General features: G+C 37.5%; 2 protein-coding genes across 4 annotated transcripts in view; one reads left to right on the forward strand and one right to left on the reverse strand.

Annotated features, from left to right (window-relative positions):
* The window catches only part of DHX29 (DExH-box helicase 29), a 46,994-nt gene extending 39,998 nt beyond the window's left edge, over positions 1-6,996 (reverse strand). For both annotated transcript variants that reach the window (XM_040262534.1, XM_040262533.1), the window contains exon 1: positions 6,620-6,996. In XM_040262534.1, the coding sequence (XP_040118468.1) occupies positions 6,620-6,800 (181 nt within the window). In that variant the 5' untranslated portion in view covers positions 6,801-6,996. The remainder of the gene's footprint in view (positions 1-6,619) is intronic.
* Positions 6,975-20,365, forward strand: part of MTREX (Mtr4 exosome RNA helicase) — a 93,078-nt gene continuing 79,687 nt past the window's right edge. The window contains exons 1-5 of one of the 2 annotated variants that reach the window (XM_040262535.1): positions 6,975-7,384; positions 13,448-13,585; positions 15,296-15,362; positions 18,208-18,270; positions 19,161-19,273. In XM_040262535.1, coding sequence (XP_040118469.1) covers positions 7,251-7,384; positions 13,448-13,585; positions 15,296-15,362; positions 18,208-18,270; positions 19,161-19,273 — 515 coding nt within the window. In that variant the 5' untranslated portion in view covers positions 6,975-7,250. Of the gene's footprint in view, positions 7,385-13,447; positions 13,586-15,295; positions 15,363-18,207; positions 18,271-19,160; positions 19,274-20,365 lie in introns of those variants that run through there. The other variant, XM_040262536.1, reaches the window with a different exon arrangement.

Below are 20,365 nucleotides of genomic sequence, written 5' to 3' on the forward strand. Positions count from 1 at the left end.
GGGCCTTCACATGGCCTTATTCCTTCTGTCTGTGTCCAAATCTCCCTCTCCTTTCTTTGGACCCTAGTCACTGGGCTTAGGGCTCTCCTTAAATCCAGGATGATTTCATCTCGAGATCCTTAACCAATTACATCTGCAATGATCTTTTTTCCAAAAAAGATCACATTCTGAGGTTCCAGGTAGACGTGAATGTTTGGGTGAACACTACTGAATCTGCTATAGTTGTCAAGTCTGTTCCAGTCAATAGAAATACTATATGTTATCAGTCTTCTAACAATGACTAACCAGGAAGGAATAAAGTTTATTTTCAAACTTTGGTCTCATGATCTCCTTCTCTCTTAAAAATGACTGAAGATCCCAAGTACTTTTTGTTTATGTGGGTTATAATAGCGATATTTATCACATATTGATAAAAGAGAAAAACTCAAAAACATTAATTCATTGAAAATAAATTTTACTATGTGTTAAAATAAGTATTACTTTTATGAAAAGATTTTTTATTAGATAAAAAAACTTTTCTACTTTCGCAAATCTCTTAATGTCTAGCTTCTGCATTTAATCTTCTATAACATTACACATCAAGTAGTCACTGTACACTAGTGAGAAAATATAAATGAAAATGACAAATAACATTTTAGACTATGAATATAGTTTGATCTCATTAAGCCTTGGCTAGAAAGGTCTCAATAATTCCCCAGGATCCCCTGAGCACACTTTTGAGACCACAGCTATATAAAAATAATCCTAGTACAAAACCTAGTTACTCTGCTTTTATAAATCTTAAAACAAGAATTTTTTTTTTCACTTAGAGAAACCTAACATTAAAGAGTTGCTTGTTATAATTTTAAATTCAAGGATTTTAGTCTCTGTTGACTTACAGCAGGTTGTTCATTTTAAAACACTAGTAAATATGTTAAAAGATAACAAGAATTCTGGTATAGTATGGTTTTCCTCATCTTTTAGTCTCAGACTGTACCTTAATCCTAGTAACCTTGTTCATAAACTAATGTCAATGGTCATAGAGTACATATCAGCAGTCTTTAATCATTTCTGGGGGTCTTACCAGTTGTAGTAAATTCATTCACAAATTTAGCATACTAATCAATCCCTAAACCCATGCAGAGGCAACCCCCTCCCCCCAACTCCGGCCCCCAACCATTAACCTTTTCTACAGATGGATGTTTCATTACCGAGAGAATACTGAGAAACAGTTCAAGGTTGACGTGTTACTGTCAGAGGTAAGATTGTAAATTCCTTTAGTAACTTTTGCTTTATTTTCTTTCTTGTTTTGGCAGTGCCACACCACTTGCAGGATCTTAGTTTCCTAACCAGTAACTGAACTTGGCAGTGAAAATGCCAAGTTCTATTCACTGGACCATCAGGAGACCCTGGATTGGTTTTGTCTTTTAGTGAACTGAAGACTGCAGTCAGTTCTCATTTGTCTCCTCCAAGTATTGCACCTAAAACATCCAATCATATCACTTGCTTGAGGTCAGTTTATACTGCAAACTTCCAGAGGGCCAATAAAAGAAGATCTAGAACATCAAGATCAGAACATCAAGAGGGGAATGAACATTCATACTGCTGTGCATTCCCTGGGTGTCAGTCAGGGTCTCTGAAAATGGTGTGCTTTCATTTTAATCAATACTTTGAGAAACTGAAGTAATAATGAGATCATGCCAGGGAAATTAGCAATTAAATCAAGTTAACCAGTAAGGCCCTTTCATTTTCAAATTCTTCCTAAAACATGCTAACAAATGTTTTTTAATCAATATGAATAAAAACTCCAAACTTTGAGATGCATTTTAAAACAATCTGAAAGAAGTCCTTCTACACTTTCTGCCATAATAATACTACAATAAGCAAAATTCAAAGCATTTCATGATGTAATATTTATTATGAATATCTATTATTGTGCCAACAGGCTTGCAGAGCCTTCCCAATTCTCTGAGACTCTTAAATTGGTCTCCTCTCCTATCAGCCAGCCAACTTTCAGAATGGAAACCTAACAGCTCCCCAGTCCCAAATTCTAATCTGTTACCTAGGAAAAGAGTGATGGCACCAGAAGAAAATAGATATCAAAACTTGGACATGAGTAATCCTATTTTCAAATACAATCCTAAGTCAAAAGGGCATGCAATAAAAATGGTCCCCATTCTTTTGCCAAGTAACCTGCGTAAGATGTATGACAGTTACCTTTTTTGCTGTTTAGGAACCATTCTCCAAGTTTTGGTTTTGTTTCAGAAGAAGGGAGTTACTGGAAATTTGACTGGAAATAAGGAAGTTAGTGTGTAGTACATATCTTCAAGGCAAATGCACTAAGCATTTCAATTTATAATGACTATACATGGACAATGGAACTTATGTAACTGGCTCTCAGAAATACTTATTAAAGCTGAAGCACAGAAAAACTAAGTAATTTCCTCAAGACGACTCAGTGAGGAAGAAGAGGCATCAGCCAGAATCAGTTTCCTGTTGCCCAATACTCTTAGAATATATTCCTTTTACACAGTATTGCATTTTACATCATACAGTGATTGTAACCATCTACTATCACTGAGACATTCACTGTGAGATGCTGATGCTGGTGATCGGTGGATTGAGGCACCCTGGCTCCCTTCTGACCAACAGCACACATCTGCAAGAGCATCCAAATCAGCCAAGAGATCCAGTCAGGAATAAGACTCAGTCTTGTCCTCACAGTGCTATTTTGATGAAGTAATTAAGCAACTAATTATCCAAGTAAGCTATAAAGGGGAACTACAGAGTATCTGGAGAATAAATGAGAGCTGCTACTGCTACTGCTAAGTCACTTCAGTCGTGTCCAACTCTGTGCGACCCCATAGACGGCAGCCCACCAGGCTCCCTGTCCCTGGGATTCTCCAGGCAAGAACACTGGAGTGGGTTGCCATTTCCTTCTCCAATGCGTGAAAGTGAAAGTGAAGTCGCTCAGTCGTGTCCGACTCTTTGCGACCCCATGGACTGCAGCCCACCAGGCTCCTCCGTCCGTGGGATTCTCCAGACAAGAGTACTGGAGTGGGGTACCAACGCATAATCGAAGCAGTCAGGGTGTCTGAGGAAGTCCACAGAGCCACAGCTACCTGACTAATCCTAGCTAAGGTCTCTTCCCCATTTAATACCAACACCAGTCCCCGGTCTTTCACTCCACCCACACAGACTTTGTCTGACTACTTCATTTCAAGTTCCCACCTTCGGGCCTTCGCCTTTGTTCCCTAAGCCTCACTCTTTCTCCAGATGTAATAGCTGGTTGCTACAAATCATCTCAGCAGGATTCCTCAAAAAAGCCATTTCTGTTCTAAATCAAACAGACTGTACCACTGATTTATTCTTTACCAAGACACTGTTTTCCTTGACCGCACTTTTTCTGTTTTATTTTGGTGACCCAAAAAAATATTTATAATGGCTTTCATGAATTCATTCAAGACATCAGTCCCCTTGTCTTATTTCCCTCTTAAGATTTTAAGTCTCAACTAGGTTTAATAATTTTCATAAACGCAAGCCTTATGGTTGTGAGTAGCCTCCACCAATCTTCAGTCATATAAGCAGTAATCTCAGGCTGTTCTGTTCTTACGGTATCCTCTGTACCTCAAATCTTTCCTGACACATAGCAGCTCTTCAAGAATTATTTGATGAACAAAAGAAATGAAAAAACAGAAGTGGAAGAACACCCGAACTGCGCCAAGAACTATTCTGTAGCACTAGTCAATTTCTATATAGATGAGAGTTCAATTTTGAGGACATATGCTATGTACAATTCTTCAAATTGTTTGAAAAGACAAAGGGAGGTGGAAGGGGAGTAAAATACTAACATTTACATTAGGAACAAAAAAGAGTTTAGAGGTAATTTTTTCTGTGTATTTTGTCACTTTTTCTTCCAGGTAAGCCTATTATATATAAAAATATCCAAACAGAAAAAAGAAAACTAACAAAATAAAGTGGAAATCACATTGCAACATTTTATTTATCTCCTATATATACAGATATTGATTTATGGTTACATGAAATTTTCTACAAATTTGGTAGATAACCTCTCATGTTCTCTCGATTTCTTGGTCTTAATTTCTGTGATTTTTCCTTGTCACTTATCCAAGAAATTTTTTGGATGACTATATTCAGAACATTTGAGTAGAGATTGAGGGATATTAATACGTATCCACGAAACAGTTCTTACCTCCTATAATTTTGTAGGACAGATAAAATATGTAATTCCTCAGATCTAAATATCAAAAAGAGTGATTCAAACATCGATGATACACGAGCTGTGGAAATAGGAAGAATTTAAAAAGTAGTTGCTATCTGAGGTGGGTATTACAGGATTCTGGTAGACAGTGTTAGGGATAGATGCCATTCCATAAAAGAAAATGGCAAGAATAAACACAAGGACGAAGAAAGCCAAAAGCTGAATTTGGGGCAGTGAAAACACACAGAAAGTGTTATAGGTGAATACCAGAATTAGCTTCCCTGGTGGCTCAGGAGTAAAGAATCTGCCTGTAAAGCAGGAGACGCAGGAGACCTGGGTTCAACCCTGGTTTGGGAAGATCTCCTGGAGGAGGAAATGGCAACCCACTCCACTATTCTTGCCTGAAAAATGCCATGGACGGAGAAGCCTGGTGGGCTATAGTCCACAGGCTCACAAAGAGTTACACACATAGAGCATACACACACAATACAGGAACTAGTAAAAAGGCTAGAAAGGGTGGTCTCAGATACAAGCTGAATGGGTGGTACTTTATCTCAATGTCAGTAAAAATGCTGTAGAACAACTTGGGAAGTAATATAACCAATGCAGTGATTCTGAAGATCAATCCATTCCTTTATGCAGGACAGACTGCAGGAGGAAAAAAGAACACAGCTAGGGAGATCCATTAGAAGGCTGCGCTCATACTCCAGAAATTCATGAGTGCCTAAAATGAGGTATGAATAGTATAAATCAAAAGTGAAAAGGGGCATACAGGGAAGACAAATCAACAAAGACTACATGGAGCTTGAGAACTGATTGGATGTGAAGAAGAAGGGAAGGCATAAAAATATAACTACCGACACTGAATAGAGAGGAATATGGAAAAACAGAAACAAAGAAGTCACAGGAGAAGCTAGTTTGGGAGAGAGTAATTAGCCATGTTATTAAATTTGACATGCTTGCAAAGTAGGGCCAGATCTCCAAGTCAGTGTAGAAATGGCTGACTTGAGCTTGGAATAAAGACCACGACTGGGCGTGCTGATTGAGGAGTCACCTACACAGGAAAAGATGGAAGTAACGGAAGTAGATGAGTTCTTCTGGAAGGGCTGGAGAGGGAATCATGCTGTTAGACTGACACGTTCAGCAACTGTCACATTTTGGGGTTGGGGGACTGGGAGCCAAAGAACACAACAAATGACTATTAGAAAGTTCAAAGAACTCAGAGGAACAGCACAAAAAGGAAGAGGTTGATTCACAGAGTAAAAGTGCCACAGAATCGTCAAGAAAAAAATACTATACATTTCCAATTGAGGCATAGCAATTCTGTAGTTAAACTATTATGATAAGTTGCAGGACAAAGAATTATTATTCATCTTCTAAGTGAAAGTTTGTTACCCCCTACTTCAGTCTCATCTCCTTTCCTCCTTAGGCAATGTTTACGTTCTGAGTATCTCAAAGGCCCATGCTCTTTCCTGACACAAGATCTTGGCATGTAGTGTTCTTCCTGCACAGAAATACTATTCCCCCCATTTTTCATGGAGTTAATACCAATCCATCCCCCCAATACCATCACTTTCTCAAAGACACCATCCAACAGTCCTCCTTTTTCCCAGTAAAAATCAGATTACCCTGTAACGTTCTCTTTCCTAGCCACACTTAACAATCATAAAGCAATGTTTGTGTAACTACTGCCATTAGACTGGCAAGCTCCAAGAGTAGTGATTATTTCTTTTGCTCATCCCGTACACGGAGGTTTTCAATACATATTTGTTGGACGAATATTTCTGTAAGAACAAGCAAACACGCTAAGCAGAACAAAATAGCGTATAACTGTCCATCTTTTGAAATCAGCTGTAAAAGAGGCCCGTTGATCCGCAGCCAGAACTGGCAATCCCCAAGATGAGTTATCAAACCAAAATGCACAAGAAGCAAAAATGCACTGCTGCGGAAAAGAACGCTGACAAATTTTACAATAGATTATAACCATATTCGGGGTGTAAGAGCTGAAATTCTTATTAACTACTGATTTTTCCATAACACGTGGAAACGCTACATCGTGGCTGAAAATGGTCTGAGAAGCAAGGAGGAAAAGGGTCTGGCTCTGGGAGGTTAACAACTCTGCATTCGCCTCGCTAGTTTAGAGGGCGGCTCAGGACTGATCCCTGCAGAAACGAGAGCTAATGCAAATTTTTTTTGTTTCTTCTCAAGGCAAATGGAGGTTAGGTGGAGGACGCTACCGTCGGAACTCTGGAGGCCCGAACAGCCTACACTAATCTAAAACAAGGCTACCAGATGGGGAGACAGCAGCTCGGGGTGTGAAATAAATTTTAAGATCGAGGGTCTGCCCACGTGCGAAAGGTTCTCCCTCGGGACTGGTAGTTGAGGCTCCGGAGGAGTCCGGGGCCTGATCGTTCGTACCTTGCTTGACCCGGGGCTCCCTGGTGCTGGCAGCGGCGGCTGGGGCCGGCCTGGACACTGGCTTCTTGTTTTGGGCCTCCCCGGTAGCTCCGGCCTCGGCGGATTTGGCTCTGGAAGCAGACACGGCAGCCCGGGCCGCCGCGGCCCCCGGCGTCTTGTGTTTCTTGTTCTTGCCACCCATGTTGCAGCTGTGGCAGAAGACCCCTCCCTGCCCAGCTGCCGGCACCACTCCCGTACGGCCTCCAACAGATCTTCACATTCCCCCACTCCCACGCCGCCACCTTGCGCCCTCAATCCGGGCTTCTCGGGCCTGGACGACCGCTGCTTCGTAATTGGTCGGGCTCACCAAGATCCCGCCTCCTCTCCGCCCCACAGGTGTCTGTGGCTTGCCGGGAATCCTGGCTGATCTCCTTTCTTAGCCACGGAGTTGTTCCTCCGCCAGTGGGAAAGGAAAGGAAAAATCAGAGAAGAAAAAGGAAGCGTGGAAGAAGTCTCGGCGACTGTGTAACTCCACTAATTTTATCACTTGCGGGCCCCTGTTGAGGCTTCTCCTAGCCTCACTGTCGTCACTGTCGGTGCGGTCGCGGAGCATTGTGGGTAGGAGGGAAATTGGGTCTCGCCGCTTCGAAAGATGGCTGACGCTTTCGGGGATGAGCTCTTCAGCGTGTTCGAGGACGACTCGACCACGGCTCCTGGAGCCAAAAAAGACAAGGAAAAGGAGAAGGGGAAATGGAAGGGTCCGCCAGGGTCTGCAGAAAAGACCGGGTAAGGAAGATGACACCAGTGTTAAAGGAAGAAAATCGTACTGTCTTTTGAAGACCTCGAGAAGTGGGGTGGGTGTAGGGTGTACATGATTGGAGTAGGGAAGTGAAGGGGGTTGAGAAAAATGAAGAGGGAGGAAGAATGTTGGTTTGAGGACGCTGGGTCTTGGCGTTTCCCGGTGACCGCAGGCAGCGTGGGTTCCTGGCCCTGCAATTCCCTGATGCCGGCGTGAGGCCTGACTCTGCTCCTGCCTGACTCTACCCGTGGGGTCGTGAGGGCATGGCAGCTTTTTCTTAACTTTTGCACCCGCAGCACCAGCACCAACTGGGCACAGAGCCTTTAATACACGAAACGAATCACCAGTTGAGTAAAGGGTTAAGAGGCTTAGAAAATGTGACTTGGAGAGGACAGGGCAAATAGCAGCAGAAGGGAGAGAAATTCAGTCTCCAAGCTGGAGTTTTCTTGCTCATAATGAGGTGATAGCGCCGACCACTAGGATTTTGGTGAAGATTAAATGAGATAGTATGTGTAAAGCGCCTAACAGTGCTTAGCATATATTGGATTCTTAGATGCTGACTTTCTTTGATTTCATTAAGAAAAACCTAAAAAATTACTGGTCCCTGAAACGTCAATTAAAATAAGATGATTCCTTGGTAATGAACAAAATTTACTCTTGACATTGGAGGAAGATACCCAGTAGATGCTTGAGTTAAGTTAGACATAATTTTACTTTCAAGGAATTTTTATTTGAAGTAAGGAAGTGGAACAGATACATATTTTAAAGAGTAGGAGATTGGAATATAATAAGCTGTATGTACAGTGAAGTGCTATTAAAGTTCAGAAAAGTGGTATCTGTGGTGTCCAGAGAGCCTTACATGCAAGAAGCTATCTAAGTTGAGGAAATAATTCCTTATTAATGCTTATATATATATATGTTTTTGGTAGCACGGATTGGCCTAGAGGAAGTGTTTGCTTAGGACTACAAGAGATAAGGCAGAGGATATAAATTGGTTTTAGATTATGAGGAGCCTTGAGTAACAGGCAGATGACTTTTTATTTTTAAAAAACCCAGTGTGTGTCGGGGAGTGTGCCCAGGGAACATGTAACTTGGTAACTGGAGAAGTAGAATGTTAGTTTAGAAAAATTAATTTGGTAGCATTTGTTGATATGTTTAAAGAGGAAAGGCACTGATAGTAAAAGTAAATTAAAAAGTATTTAAATGGTCTAATTATGAGATTATAAGGACTTCAGCTCAGGAGGTGACAGAAGGAAGGAAAACGATATGTTGTAAAGGAAAAAATTGACAGGCTTAATTTAATGAGAACAATGGAAAGGGGGTCAAAAGAGATGTTTTGAATTTGGATATCAGGAAGAAGAAAAATAGGGAAATTTATAGGTGACTTTGATTTGAAAATTAATTTGGCTCAAGGCAAAGTGAAGTGATGATAGTGTATCCGTATTGAAGTATCCACTGGGCAGTTTTAATTTGGATTTAAGTAATACCAGAACTGAGGGTATATATCTGGATGTTACTTGAATTGGTACTGTTTGAAGTGAAGATTTCTCTGGGAATGTGTAGTTTTCATACACATGACAGAGATTAGAGGGACATCAGAACAATCAAAGAATGTGAAATGTCACATGTAAGAAAGAATGACAGAAAAGAGAAAAAAAAAAGTCTTCCTCTGTCATTAAGTTAGAGGGTTTAGTAGTTTTGGATACCTTTTCAGGGAAAATGAGGAAGGACAGATGATTTTTGTTTTTTTCCAAACAGAAATAATTAATTTCTGTAGTTTGAATGGGCAACTATTATGTTATGAAGATGCATGCATGCGTGCTCAGTTGCTAAGCAGTGTCCCACTCTTTGAGACCCAGTGGACTATAGCCTGCCAGGCTCCTCTGTCTGTGGGTGTCTCCAGGCAAGAATACTGAAGTGGGTTGCCCTGCTCTCCAGGGGATCTTCCCCACCCAGGGATTGACCCCACGTCTCTTATGTCTCCTGGATTGGCAGGTGGGTTCTTTACCACTAGCACTACCTGAGAGGCCCCTGTTACATCCCTAAAGTCCTTTATTTTACAAGTCTCTTTTTTCCTTATGCTGTTGATTTCTTCTGGAAGTGTAGATGAGAGGAGAAACCAGCTCATTTGTCCTGTATGGTTTCTCACATCCTGAAATTGCTCTTATACTATCATTTAACTAGCTTCTCTATCCTCAATTATGCAATGGCAACCCACTCCAGTACTCTTGCCTGGAAGATCCCATGGATGGAGGAGCCTGGTAGGCTGCAGTCCATGGGGTCGCAAAGAGTCGGACATGACTGAGTGACTTCACTTTCACTTTTCACTTTCATGCATTGGAGAAGGAAATGGCAACCCACTCCAGTGTTCTTGCCTGGAGAATTCCAGGGACGGGGGAGCCTGGTGGGCGCCGTTTATGGGATCGCACAGAGTCGGACACGACTGAAGCAACTTAGCAGTAGCAGTCCTTACATCTAGAGCTAAACTATCCAATGTATAGTAGTCCCCTCCCCTTATCTGGAGAAGAAGGCCCCGACAGAGAGTGAGACGGTCGGATAGCATCACAGAATCAATGGACATGAGTTTGAGCAAACTCCAGGAGATGGTGAAGGACAGGGAAGCCTAGCATGCTGCAGTCCATGGGGACATGGCTTAGCAACTGAACAATCCCTTATCTGAGTGGGATAGGTTCCAAGAGCTCCACTGGATGCCTGGAACCTTGGAGAGTACCAAAACATGTATATAGTATTTTTTTTTAATGTAATACTATCTATGAAAGCATAATTTATAAATTAGGCATGATAAGAGATTAAAATTATTAATAATAAAATATAAGTTGAGAACTTTCACCTTTTCACTTAAAGTAAGCACTTGACAGCTTCTCTTTGGCTCTCAAAATTGCCAACATCACTACTTTTGCAGCTTGGGGCCATTATTGAGTAAAACAAGAATTTCTTAAACACAAGCACTGCCATACCAGTTCAGTGATCTGAGAACTTAGACAGACACTAAGTGACTAACAAGCTGGATGCTGTGGGCCTAGGAATGATTCGTGTCTCATGTGGGATGGAGCAGGAATGCACAAGATTTCAGCATGCTGCTCAGAAAGGTGTCCAGTTTAAAACTTACAAATAATTTACCTCTGTAATTTTCCATTTAATATTTTTGGACCTCATTTGACCCAGGGTAACTGAAGCCTTGGAAAACAAAGACACAGATAAGTGGGGACTGCAGTAATAGCTACTACCTACCAGTAGCTGTTGAGCACTTAAATGTAGCTAATCAGAATTGAGATGTGTTGTAAATAGAAAATATACACTGTATTTTGATGACCTGATATAAAAAATATCCAGTAGTTCATTTTTATTTTTATATATTAAAATTTTAATATGTAGTATATTTGAAGTTAAATGAAATATATTAAAATTGGCTTCTTTTGAAACTATTTTAATATGGTTACTAGAAATTTAAAGTTATATCAGTAATTGCATGTATATATCTTAAACAGTACTGATGTAGAGACTTGATTAGCTTCAGATTCAGTTGTTTAGATAAGAATACAATATTAAAGAATAATGGAACTCTTCTGAAGGAAAAGATTCCACCATGAAGTTAGGTTTTTAAACTTCTCAAAGGTATAGGAACTATATTTCTTTGTTTTGTAGTTATCATTAACTGCTAGTAGGTTTTTATTACAATGGTTTGGTTGATGCTTACTAATTCAGACTGAATAATAAAATGTTAAAATTAGAGGAATCATAATTATCATTTAAATGTCTTCTTTTACTGAAAGCCAAAGATATTAATGGCTTGTCCAAAGGAGATTCATGTAAGTAATATGGGATAACTGTGAATACCTATTCCACTAACTTGAGGGTGAGATGTCTTATATATTTCAGGTTTTGCTAAGCATCAAAGAATAAACTTGTTATAGAAAGATTATAGCATATAGATCAATACTAGTATTCATTGGCTCTTAAAAAAAATTTTCTATTGAAATAAAACATGTGGAAAGGTGTGGAAGTCATGGGACAAATTCTTATAAAGTGAACATGCAAATGTAACCCCATTTGGGATGAAAAGTAGAATATTGTAGAATTCCCTCCTCTTTTCCCTCCAGAAAAGTGACTAACATGATAACCACGTGTTACCTTTTTTTTTCCTGTTTGTAGACATAGTGTAAATGGATTCATATATTTTTTTGTGTGTCTAGCTTTTGCTCAACATTGTAAAATTCTTTTTTTTTTAATTTATTTTTTATTTTATTTTACAATTCTGTATTGGTTTTGCCATACATTGACATGAATCCATTTGAGTGTAGCTCTAACAGTACTTTTCAAAGTATGATTAAGTTTTGATATGGGGTCAGAGGAATATTCCCAGTTATCTGAAAAGTCTGCTGCTTTTCAACTATATGAGACTGGATTTTTCTTCATCTACTTAAGCCAAAAACCATATCACAAGTTGAAATAGATGAGAGTCCAGCTGCCTTCTATTAAGCTAGACATTAAAGGGACTTGGAATAACAGAAAACAGTGCCATTATTCTCATTTAAATCTTTTTGGGGAAATACTTATTTTCTGTCGAAAATGTTATTTATGTTAACTTCTAATAGATCAGTTATGCCTCAGTATTGCCTTGTGCTCAGTCTTGTCCAACTCTTTGCCACCCCATGGACTGGAACCTGCCAGGCTCCTTTGTTGATGGGATTTTCCAGGCAGAAATACTGGTGTGTTGTCATTTCCTTCTCCAGGCGATCTTCCGCATCCAGGGATTGAACCCATGTCTCCTGTGTCTCTGTGCATTGCAGGCGGATTTCTTACCCACTGACCCGTTGGGGAAGCCCTAACTTCTAATAGTTATTGCCATTTTAAAATGAATAACTAAACTTAAAATTTTTTCAGTTTTAATAGTTAATATTGTAACTATCAATAGATATGACTACATAAACAAAATTCCTTGGAATACTGAATAACTTTTAGACTGGAAAAGGATTCTGAGATCTAAAATTTAAGAGTGTGATACTGTATAGTCTGATTTCCATTTTCCTGTAATTAATGGTTTCTGAGCTTCTTTTCATATGCTTATTGGTGATTTGGATATCCTCTTATAAAGGGCCTGTTCTAGTCTTTTGCTCATTTTTAAATTGGGTTATCTTTTTAAATTTGTAGTCTTCCAGTATTTTAGATATATATGCCTTTTGTTAGTTATATGTGTGTTTTTTCTCACTTTGTCTTTCCTCTTTTTTAAAAATTAATTTATTTTAATTGGAGGCAAATTTCTTTACAGTATTGTAGTGGTTTTTCCCATACATAGACATGAATCAGACATGGGTGTACATATGTCCCCCATCCTGAGCCCCCCCTCCCACCTCTCTTCCCACCTCTTTCCTCTCAATAGTACCTTTTGATTTACAGAAGCTCTTAGTTTCAATGCAGTCCAATTCATCAGAATTACTTTTTGGTTAATAATTTTATGTTGTTTAATAAAGCATAAAGATAGTTTTCTTGTTTTATCTTTTAGAGGCTTTGTTGTTTTTGCCTTTTACAATTAGATCTAGTATCTATATTGATTTTTGTGTAAATGAGCAGAAGGGTCAGATTGAATTACCCTATTGATGTCCAATTTACCAAGCACTGTTGATTGTCACTACTTTTAACCAGTAAATCCAACCACATAAAAATTTTTTTCTCCAAAATATTGATACTATGCCATTAGAAAAGCATTTAATGTTTATTGAAAGTGCTCATGTAAATGTATAACAGTGTTTTATAACTTTTAAGAATATTTTGTTAGTAGTTGTTAATATGAGTTGCAAAATATTTTTAAAAGAATTTCCAAGAAAATATGAAATGAAAAAGGAGTAATATTCAGTTTTATTAGTTAAAATTAGAGTATTCTGGGCTCTAGCCAGTTTTGGTTTGTAACATCTATTTATGTGACTTTTTCTGGTAATAGTGTATATTTTACAAAGATAATATTATATGGGAGTTGCCCTTAAGGTAACAAGTGCTGTTTCAGAATTCATTCTAACCTCTTTACTTTTCAGAAAATGTTTTGATGGTAAATTACAATCAGAGTCAACTAATGTTGGAAAAAACAAGAGAGATGCAGACTTCGAGGGTGCTGATGAACCTATTTTTGGAAAAAAACCCAGGGTGGAAGAGTCAATAACTGAAGATTTAAGGTAGTATTTCCACTATCATAAATGTTGGTAACTCCGGATGGGTAGTTACCTGAAGGTTTGAAAGTTGCTTATATGTTGTTACTTTATGAATCTGTTTGTTGAATTAGAGAAATGAAGGTAAATATTCTTTATATACTCAAATAGACATATAACTAAAATGTTTATCTGTGTTTGAGGAAATGGAAAACAGTATAGAAAAGAGAGATTTTTTAATATTTTTGAATCCAATTTTAAGAAAGAGTCTTGAAGCTTGATTTTTTTTGTTTTTTTTTGGTCTGCACAAGATCTTTGTTGCTGGGTGTGGGCTTTCGCAAGTTGTGGGAGGAGGGCCTAGTCTTCATTGCAGTGCACTGGCTTCTCGTTGTGGCGGCTGCTCCTGTCGAGGAGCAAGAGCTCTGGGCACTCAGGCTTCAGTGGTTGCAGCGCGAGGGCTCAGTAGTTGCAGTGCACAGGCTTAGTTGCTCCATGGCATGTGGGATCTACCCAGACCTAGGGGTCGAACCTGTGTCCCCTGCATCTGAAGGTGGATTCTTCACCGACTGGACCACCATGGAAGTCCTGAAGCCTGATTTTTTAAAATGAAGAAATGACATGTTCCATTTATTTGTTAATGTCTCAAGAAGAGGATCACTGGAAGTGTGGGATAAAAGGAAAGAATAAAACTGACTTGAGAAGGAGCACTAGGAGGAATTAGATTCACTCTTGCATGCAGCAGTAGAGTGGCTATGAATCTTAAGACTGCTATCAATGAGGGAGACCCATGGATATCTGAGGTTGAAATAGTTAATGTTTCTCTCGTTTCAAAAGTTGAAACTTTCTAGATATTGATGCTAGTTTCTTAGGTTGACCTGTTTCCTGTTGTTATGATGTTCCTGACTTTGCTTTTCCCTCCTTGTTTGCCGTATTCTAGCTTGGCACTACAATGGAAAATTTACTCCAGTGTTTTTTTTGGTTTGTTTTTTTAACCAGTTAGCTGTTGTGACTAGCAAAAGTAGGTATTATAGATGGTGATAGATGTGTCCCTGAAACATTTAAGATGCACTGTTTGTCCAAGCTAGTGGAATAGGTTACAAAATAATATTGATAATTTAAAATCATTGTTGTGTCTTGTAATAACCCTTGAGTTTTACCCAAAGTGTGGTTATTAATTCAAAGTAAAAACAAAAGTACAGTCAATGAGAGGATAATAAATCTTGTGCAGAAATACGTCTATTTTTCTTTAATTTATTCACAGTCATGTCCTTTAAGAGTCTAAACAGAGAACCTAGATGAATAAAACCTAGGATTCTGATGAGACTAAGGAACACTTAAAAATTATAACAACATTTGTATTAGGCTAGGATTCTGATGAGACTAAGGAACACTTAAAAATTATAACAACATCTGTATTAGGCTAGGATTCTGATGAGACTAAGGAACACTTAAAAATTATAACAACATCTGTATTAGGCTAGTTTATTTTATACTTTCTATCATGTAATGGTTTTTATAAGCATCATTGTGTTTTGAAGTAATGATGCTTTGTAGAAGTACTTTTTATTTAAAATAGTCACTGGAACTAAGTTAACATAATTCTTTAAATAATTACGTGGAGTCTCTTTGTTTTGTATTTGTAATAAGAGATGCTAGCTGATCATTTTGAATTCTCAGCCTATATAATTCTCAGTAATTTATCGATATTTTAATGTAATTTTAATAATTTTTTTTAAGTTTGGCTGACCTGATGCCCAGAGTCAAAGTACAGTCGGTTGAAACTGTCGAAGGGTGTACACATGAGGTAAGCACAAACAGTGTATGATTAAGTTGGTGGTGTAAGTGGGATTTTGCTTTGGATTATCTAGTCTGATGAGCAAGGGGTTTAGCTTTAGGGCTTTGGAAACAATTAGTAGCTTTTCTGCAGAGTACATAGTCTAGTGGAAGGAGCTGGGGCTTTGTATTCAGACCTGAGCTCAGATACTGACAGTGCTTTTCCTAACTACAGTCTTGGGTAAATTTCTTAACCTCTGATGTTAGTTTTCTAATTTGTAAATTTAGAATAATAAGATTTACATCATAGGATTGTTCTGAAGATTATATAAGAAAATTAGGTAAGATACCCAGCACAGAGTAGGTATTTAGTTTAGTACGTTTTCATTCCCGTGCTCCTAAAGTCAGTAACAGTGATGTTTTACAGGTCCTGTGCTTTCTTCATCTTGCTCTGCCAACCGATACATTGCAGTTACATTGTTTCGCCACAAGATGGTGGTCAAGGATAGCTTGTGGTAACCTTTTGTCACTGAGAGTTTAAGGAAACTGTAACACTAGTTCTTTCTATTAAGCCCCCTTGCCTTTACCATGTAACCTGACAAGTTATTACTACAGATAGTTGGGGAATCTTACTAGAAGTCTTTATTGAATAAGCAAAATAATTCTAGATTAACAAAAATTGATGTAGATTTGGAGACTTTTTTTAAAATATTATTTTACTTGAAATTTCCTTGTGTTCCTTTAGAATAGCACTTAGTTTGGTGGGTATAATATCCATTAGATCATACATTGAACACTTACATGAGACCCTCTTTGAAGCTGTGGTCTTAAAAAGGTGGGCAAGAAAAGCCAAACACAAATTTAGCTCTCAGGAGGTCAAAGGTTCCTTCTGTCCTCCATGATTATCCTGAAACCCTACATCCTGTTATCTCCTCTCACTTTTTTTAGCAGGTCACCTTTACTTTATCTAGGGGTTCAAAGATACCAAGTTGGAGTCACGTCCACTCCAAGGGAAAGGCACTGCATTGTTTAGGCTGAGGAGGGTTGCTCCGTCAGTGTTCTTGGTTGTATCTTATCCTGCTTCCACAAAGACTTGGATCACTCCGTTTTTCCTTGACTGTTTTTAGTGTTTCCTTTTCTGTTTTCCCTTTCTTATCAGCATACGAATATTTAAAAGCTTCTCTTTCGTTATATGTTTTCCTTTTAACCACTGTGTTGTTTTTCTTCTTCACCATTGTAGTTACTCATTTAGTACCTATCTTTTGAACACCAGGCACATTTTGTTATTCACTGAATATAAAGAGAAACACCACACACACACACACATATATATATATGTATATGTATATATGTATATATAGTCCTTTTTTTTCAGTGGTGTTAATTGATTGCTCTGCTTAGAAAATCCCTGCTCAACTTCTTAGCCTTCCAGTCATCTTTTAGTCTACTGTAGTTAGATTTCTTCTTTCTCTATGTCTTTCGAACTATTCTGACAAAAATCACCAATAACTAATTGCTAAGTCTGTTTGATTTTTCTATTGGTTTTCTTTTTTTCTGACTCCTTAGTCCCTGTAGATTTCTCTTCTCCCTATCTGTCTTATATTAGTGTTACACTGTTTTTAGAGAATAAAAATAAAACTGATTCTCATACATGTGAAAACACAATTTGTTGTTGCTGTTGCTATTAAATCTCAGAGATGTTAAAATCTTAATTGCTTGTGTTAATGTTTTTTGTTCATGTCATAGCGAGTATCAGGGAGAAATGTGAGGGAAGTGAAATCGGATCACACCATGACTGAGGATCTAGTCCCAACATTTTCAGATTCAGAAATCTGATTTTGTCAGTGTGCCAGCAATTGTGCTCTTTAGAACAGAGTCACTTTCATACTCATGGTATAGTGTAGCAAAAGAAGGAAATGTCCTAAAATTAATGGATAAGTAATCCTCTTACTATCAAACTACCTGGGAATCAGAAACTACTTACAAGTTTCTTAGAGTCATAAAAGGAGAATATGTGGGAAAGATTGATGAAAACTATTCCTATCCCCTAGAAAGGTTCATTCACTAATAAAAATACCTCCTGAATTTTTGTAGTGCATGCTGGATAAGCTTCCAAATTCTACCCCTTTATAGATTCCATTTAGAGTGTCACATTTCTTTTAACACATTTTTCATTAGGTTTCATAATTTATTGTTTCACTTAATTATAGTCAGGTTCCACTTACTGCTTTTTGAAATGCGGCACATGTCATCTTGATTGCAATTGAATTGCAAGTTTACCAACAATCTCTCAATATTTCTAAGACAGCTAATCTTATTTCATAATTGTTTGTTAAAATTTTGCTCTTAGAAATGATTTCTGACTTCTTTGTGTACCTTACTTTGCCCTTATTATTTATACACTACTTGGCCTAAGTCTTGGAAATTTAGGTATATTGTGGACTGCTCTGCGGATCTTAATCTTCACTAGAGGAAAATTAACTTCCTCTTCCAGGGAATACTTTATTCTATATAGTTTTCTTTCATATAGTGGCATCCCTTTTTATGTCCATTCAGCTTTTTTGAGCATTCATTGTCAAGAAGTACATTAGATACAGAATATACAAAGATAGCTGAGATAAGTCCTAGAACTTAATAAAGTTTCTTTTGGGAGGTAGACTTAAATGCTTTTGATTACATAACTATTAGGTAAACACTTTTTGGACTGTTGTAATATTTGCATTTGCCTTGTTCTTGAAGATGGTTATTTAATTTTGTAGTGTCTAAGACTATCAGCAACACTTTAGTTCATCACCTTTATTTTTCAAACCATCATTAATTATGGTATGCTGAATGCATCAATTCTTGAATGGTAATTTTTTTTTTTTAAACATCAGGTTGCACTTCCTGCAGATGAAGATTATCTACCACTTAAACCTCGAGTTGGAAAAGCTGCAAAGGTTTGTACCTTGAGCGGTACAGTTGGTACAGTTTTGTGAGTCTGTTTTCCTAAAAATCTTAAAGGTAAACTTTAAAATGAGATTTTTATATTTCCATGTGTGTGTGTGTGTGTATGTGTATGTAGATACACACTCTGAAGCTTCCACTGGAAGTCAGATATGGTGAGAACCAAATCAGTAAACAACCATACTGAAAACCAAGCATCATCTGATAAGATTTTTAAGCATAATTCTCAGCCATTTCAAACAATCTAGTGAAAAGTATCAATCTTTCTCTAGAAAAAAATGCATGTGTACAATATGTTTTGCATACAGTTCTGGAGCCTAAGTTTCTAATGAAACTTAAACTCTAATGCTGATACTAAATGCATCTTGAATCCCTGATAGACTATAAGAGAGTAGTGTAGGTTTTCCAAGTCATTTTCTTTAAGTAAAAAAGGCAATACTGTGTGGTAAACTTGAATTTTTAAAGTCTGATAGATATATTATTCTACCTCTGCTGAGTGAACTTCATTGAGGACTTGACTTTTCAGACTCTCAGTGTTCCCATCTGGGAGAGAAAACTATACCTATGTTAGGAGTTGCTGTGGAGATTAATATGTGGGAACTGTGTTCCACAGTGCCTCCCATAAAGCATGTTCTTAATATATGGTAATAATTGTGTTGTAATTAGTATATGTGTAAGCATAATATAATAATTGAAAGATGAGACAGCAGAAATAACATATTCTGTCTTGTTAAAAGATAGACAGAATGTTTAGAATGGATAGAATGTTTCCCAAATAGACTCATAAATGCTTCCATAATGCTTCTGGGGGTAGCATCTCTTGGTTTTAAGTATGTTCCAATGTGGCAAGGTATCTTCATACATATATTAATTTTTTTTATAGGAATATCCATTCATTCTTGATGCTTTTCAGAGAGAAGCCATTCAGTGTGTTGATAATAATCAGTCTGTTTTAGTATCTGCACATACATCAGCAGGAAAAACTGTTTGTGCTGAGTGAGTAGCTTTCTTTTTAAATGGGATTTTAGGACTGTTAATATTTGCTGTGTACATTTAGGTGCTCTTGTGTTGGGTGCGTAAATGTTTATAAATACTATATCGTCTTGTTGGGCTGGCTCCTTTATCATTATGTAATGTCCTTCTTTATATGTTGTTACAGTTTTAAAGTTTATTTTGTTTTATGTAAGTGTAGCTACCAAGACTTTCTTTTGGTTTCTGTTTGTATGGAATATCTTTTTCCATTCCTTCACTTTTGAGTCTGTGTCTTACAACTGAAATGAGTCTCCTATACGCAGCATATAGCTGGCTCTTGTTTTTTTTAATCCATTCAATCATTCTGTCTTTTGATTGGAGAATTAGTCCATTTACATTTTATTATTGGTAAGTGTGTATGTGCTGCCATTTTGCTAATTGTTTTCTGGCTGTTTTGTAGTTTCCCTCTGTTCCTTTTTTCTTCTCTTGCTCTCTTTGTAGTTTTAAAATCGAATCTTAAGATAGTTTTGTTTCTTACCATACTCTTTAAAAGTTTAAATTTTCTCTATTTGGTTTCTGTAAGTAAATTTATACTTTTTATTTCCTTTCTTACTACTCTGGGCTTCATTTGATCTTTTTCTAGTTTTTTAAAGGAAGCAGGTGAGATCATTGATTTCAGACCTTTCCTTTTCTAATGTAAATATTTAGTGCTATAAATTTCCCATCAATCATGAATATGGGTCATGATTCACTAATGCTGTGTTCATTTTTCTGTGTTTCATTTCAGGTCTTTTCTAATGCTCTATCTTCAGATTCATTAATCTTTGCTTCTGCATTACCTAATCTGTGCTTAATCCTTTTCAGTGAGACATGTATAGTTTTCTTTGCTAGAAGTTCATTTGTATGTGTGTTTAGTGTTTTCCATCTGTCTACTTACTTTCCTCTAGCTTCTTGAACAACAAAATACAGTTTAAAACCTATTTAAATATTCCTTCTTACTATTACTTTCATCTGTGTTATTTCCTGATCTGTTTTAATTAATTGACTTTTCCCTTCATTATAAATCAGTGTTTTCCTGCTGCTTTACATACTGCTCTGATGCGATGTTTGGCTATT

Source organism: Oryx dammah, unplaced genomic scaffold, assembly GCF_014754425.2.
Source record: "Oryx dammah isolate SB20612 unplaced genomic scaffold, SCBI_Odam_1.1 HiC_scaffold_20, whole genome shotgun sequence".
In the NCBI taxonomy this organism is placed as follows: Eukaryota; Metazoa; Chordata; class Mammalia; order Artiodactyla; family Bovidae; genus Oryx; species Oryx dammah.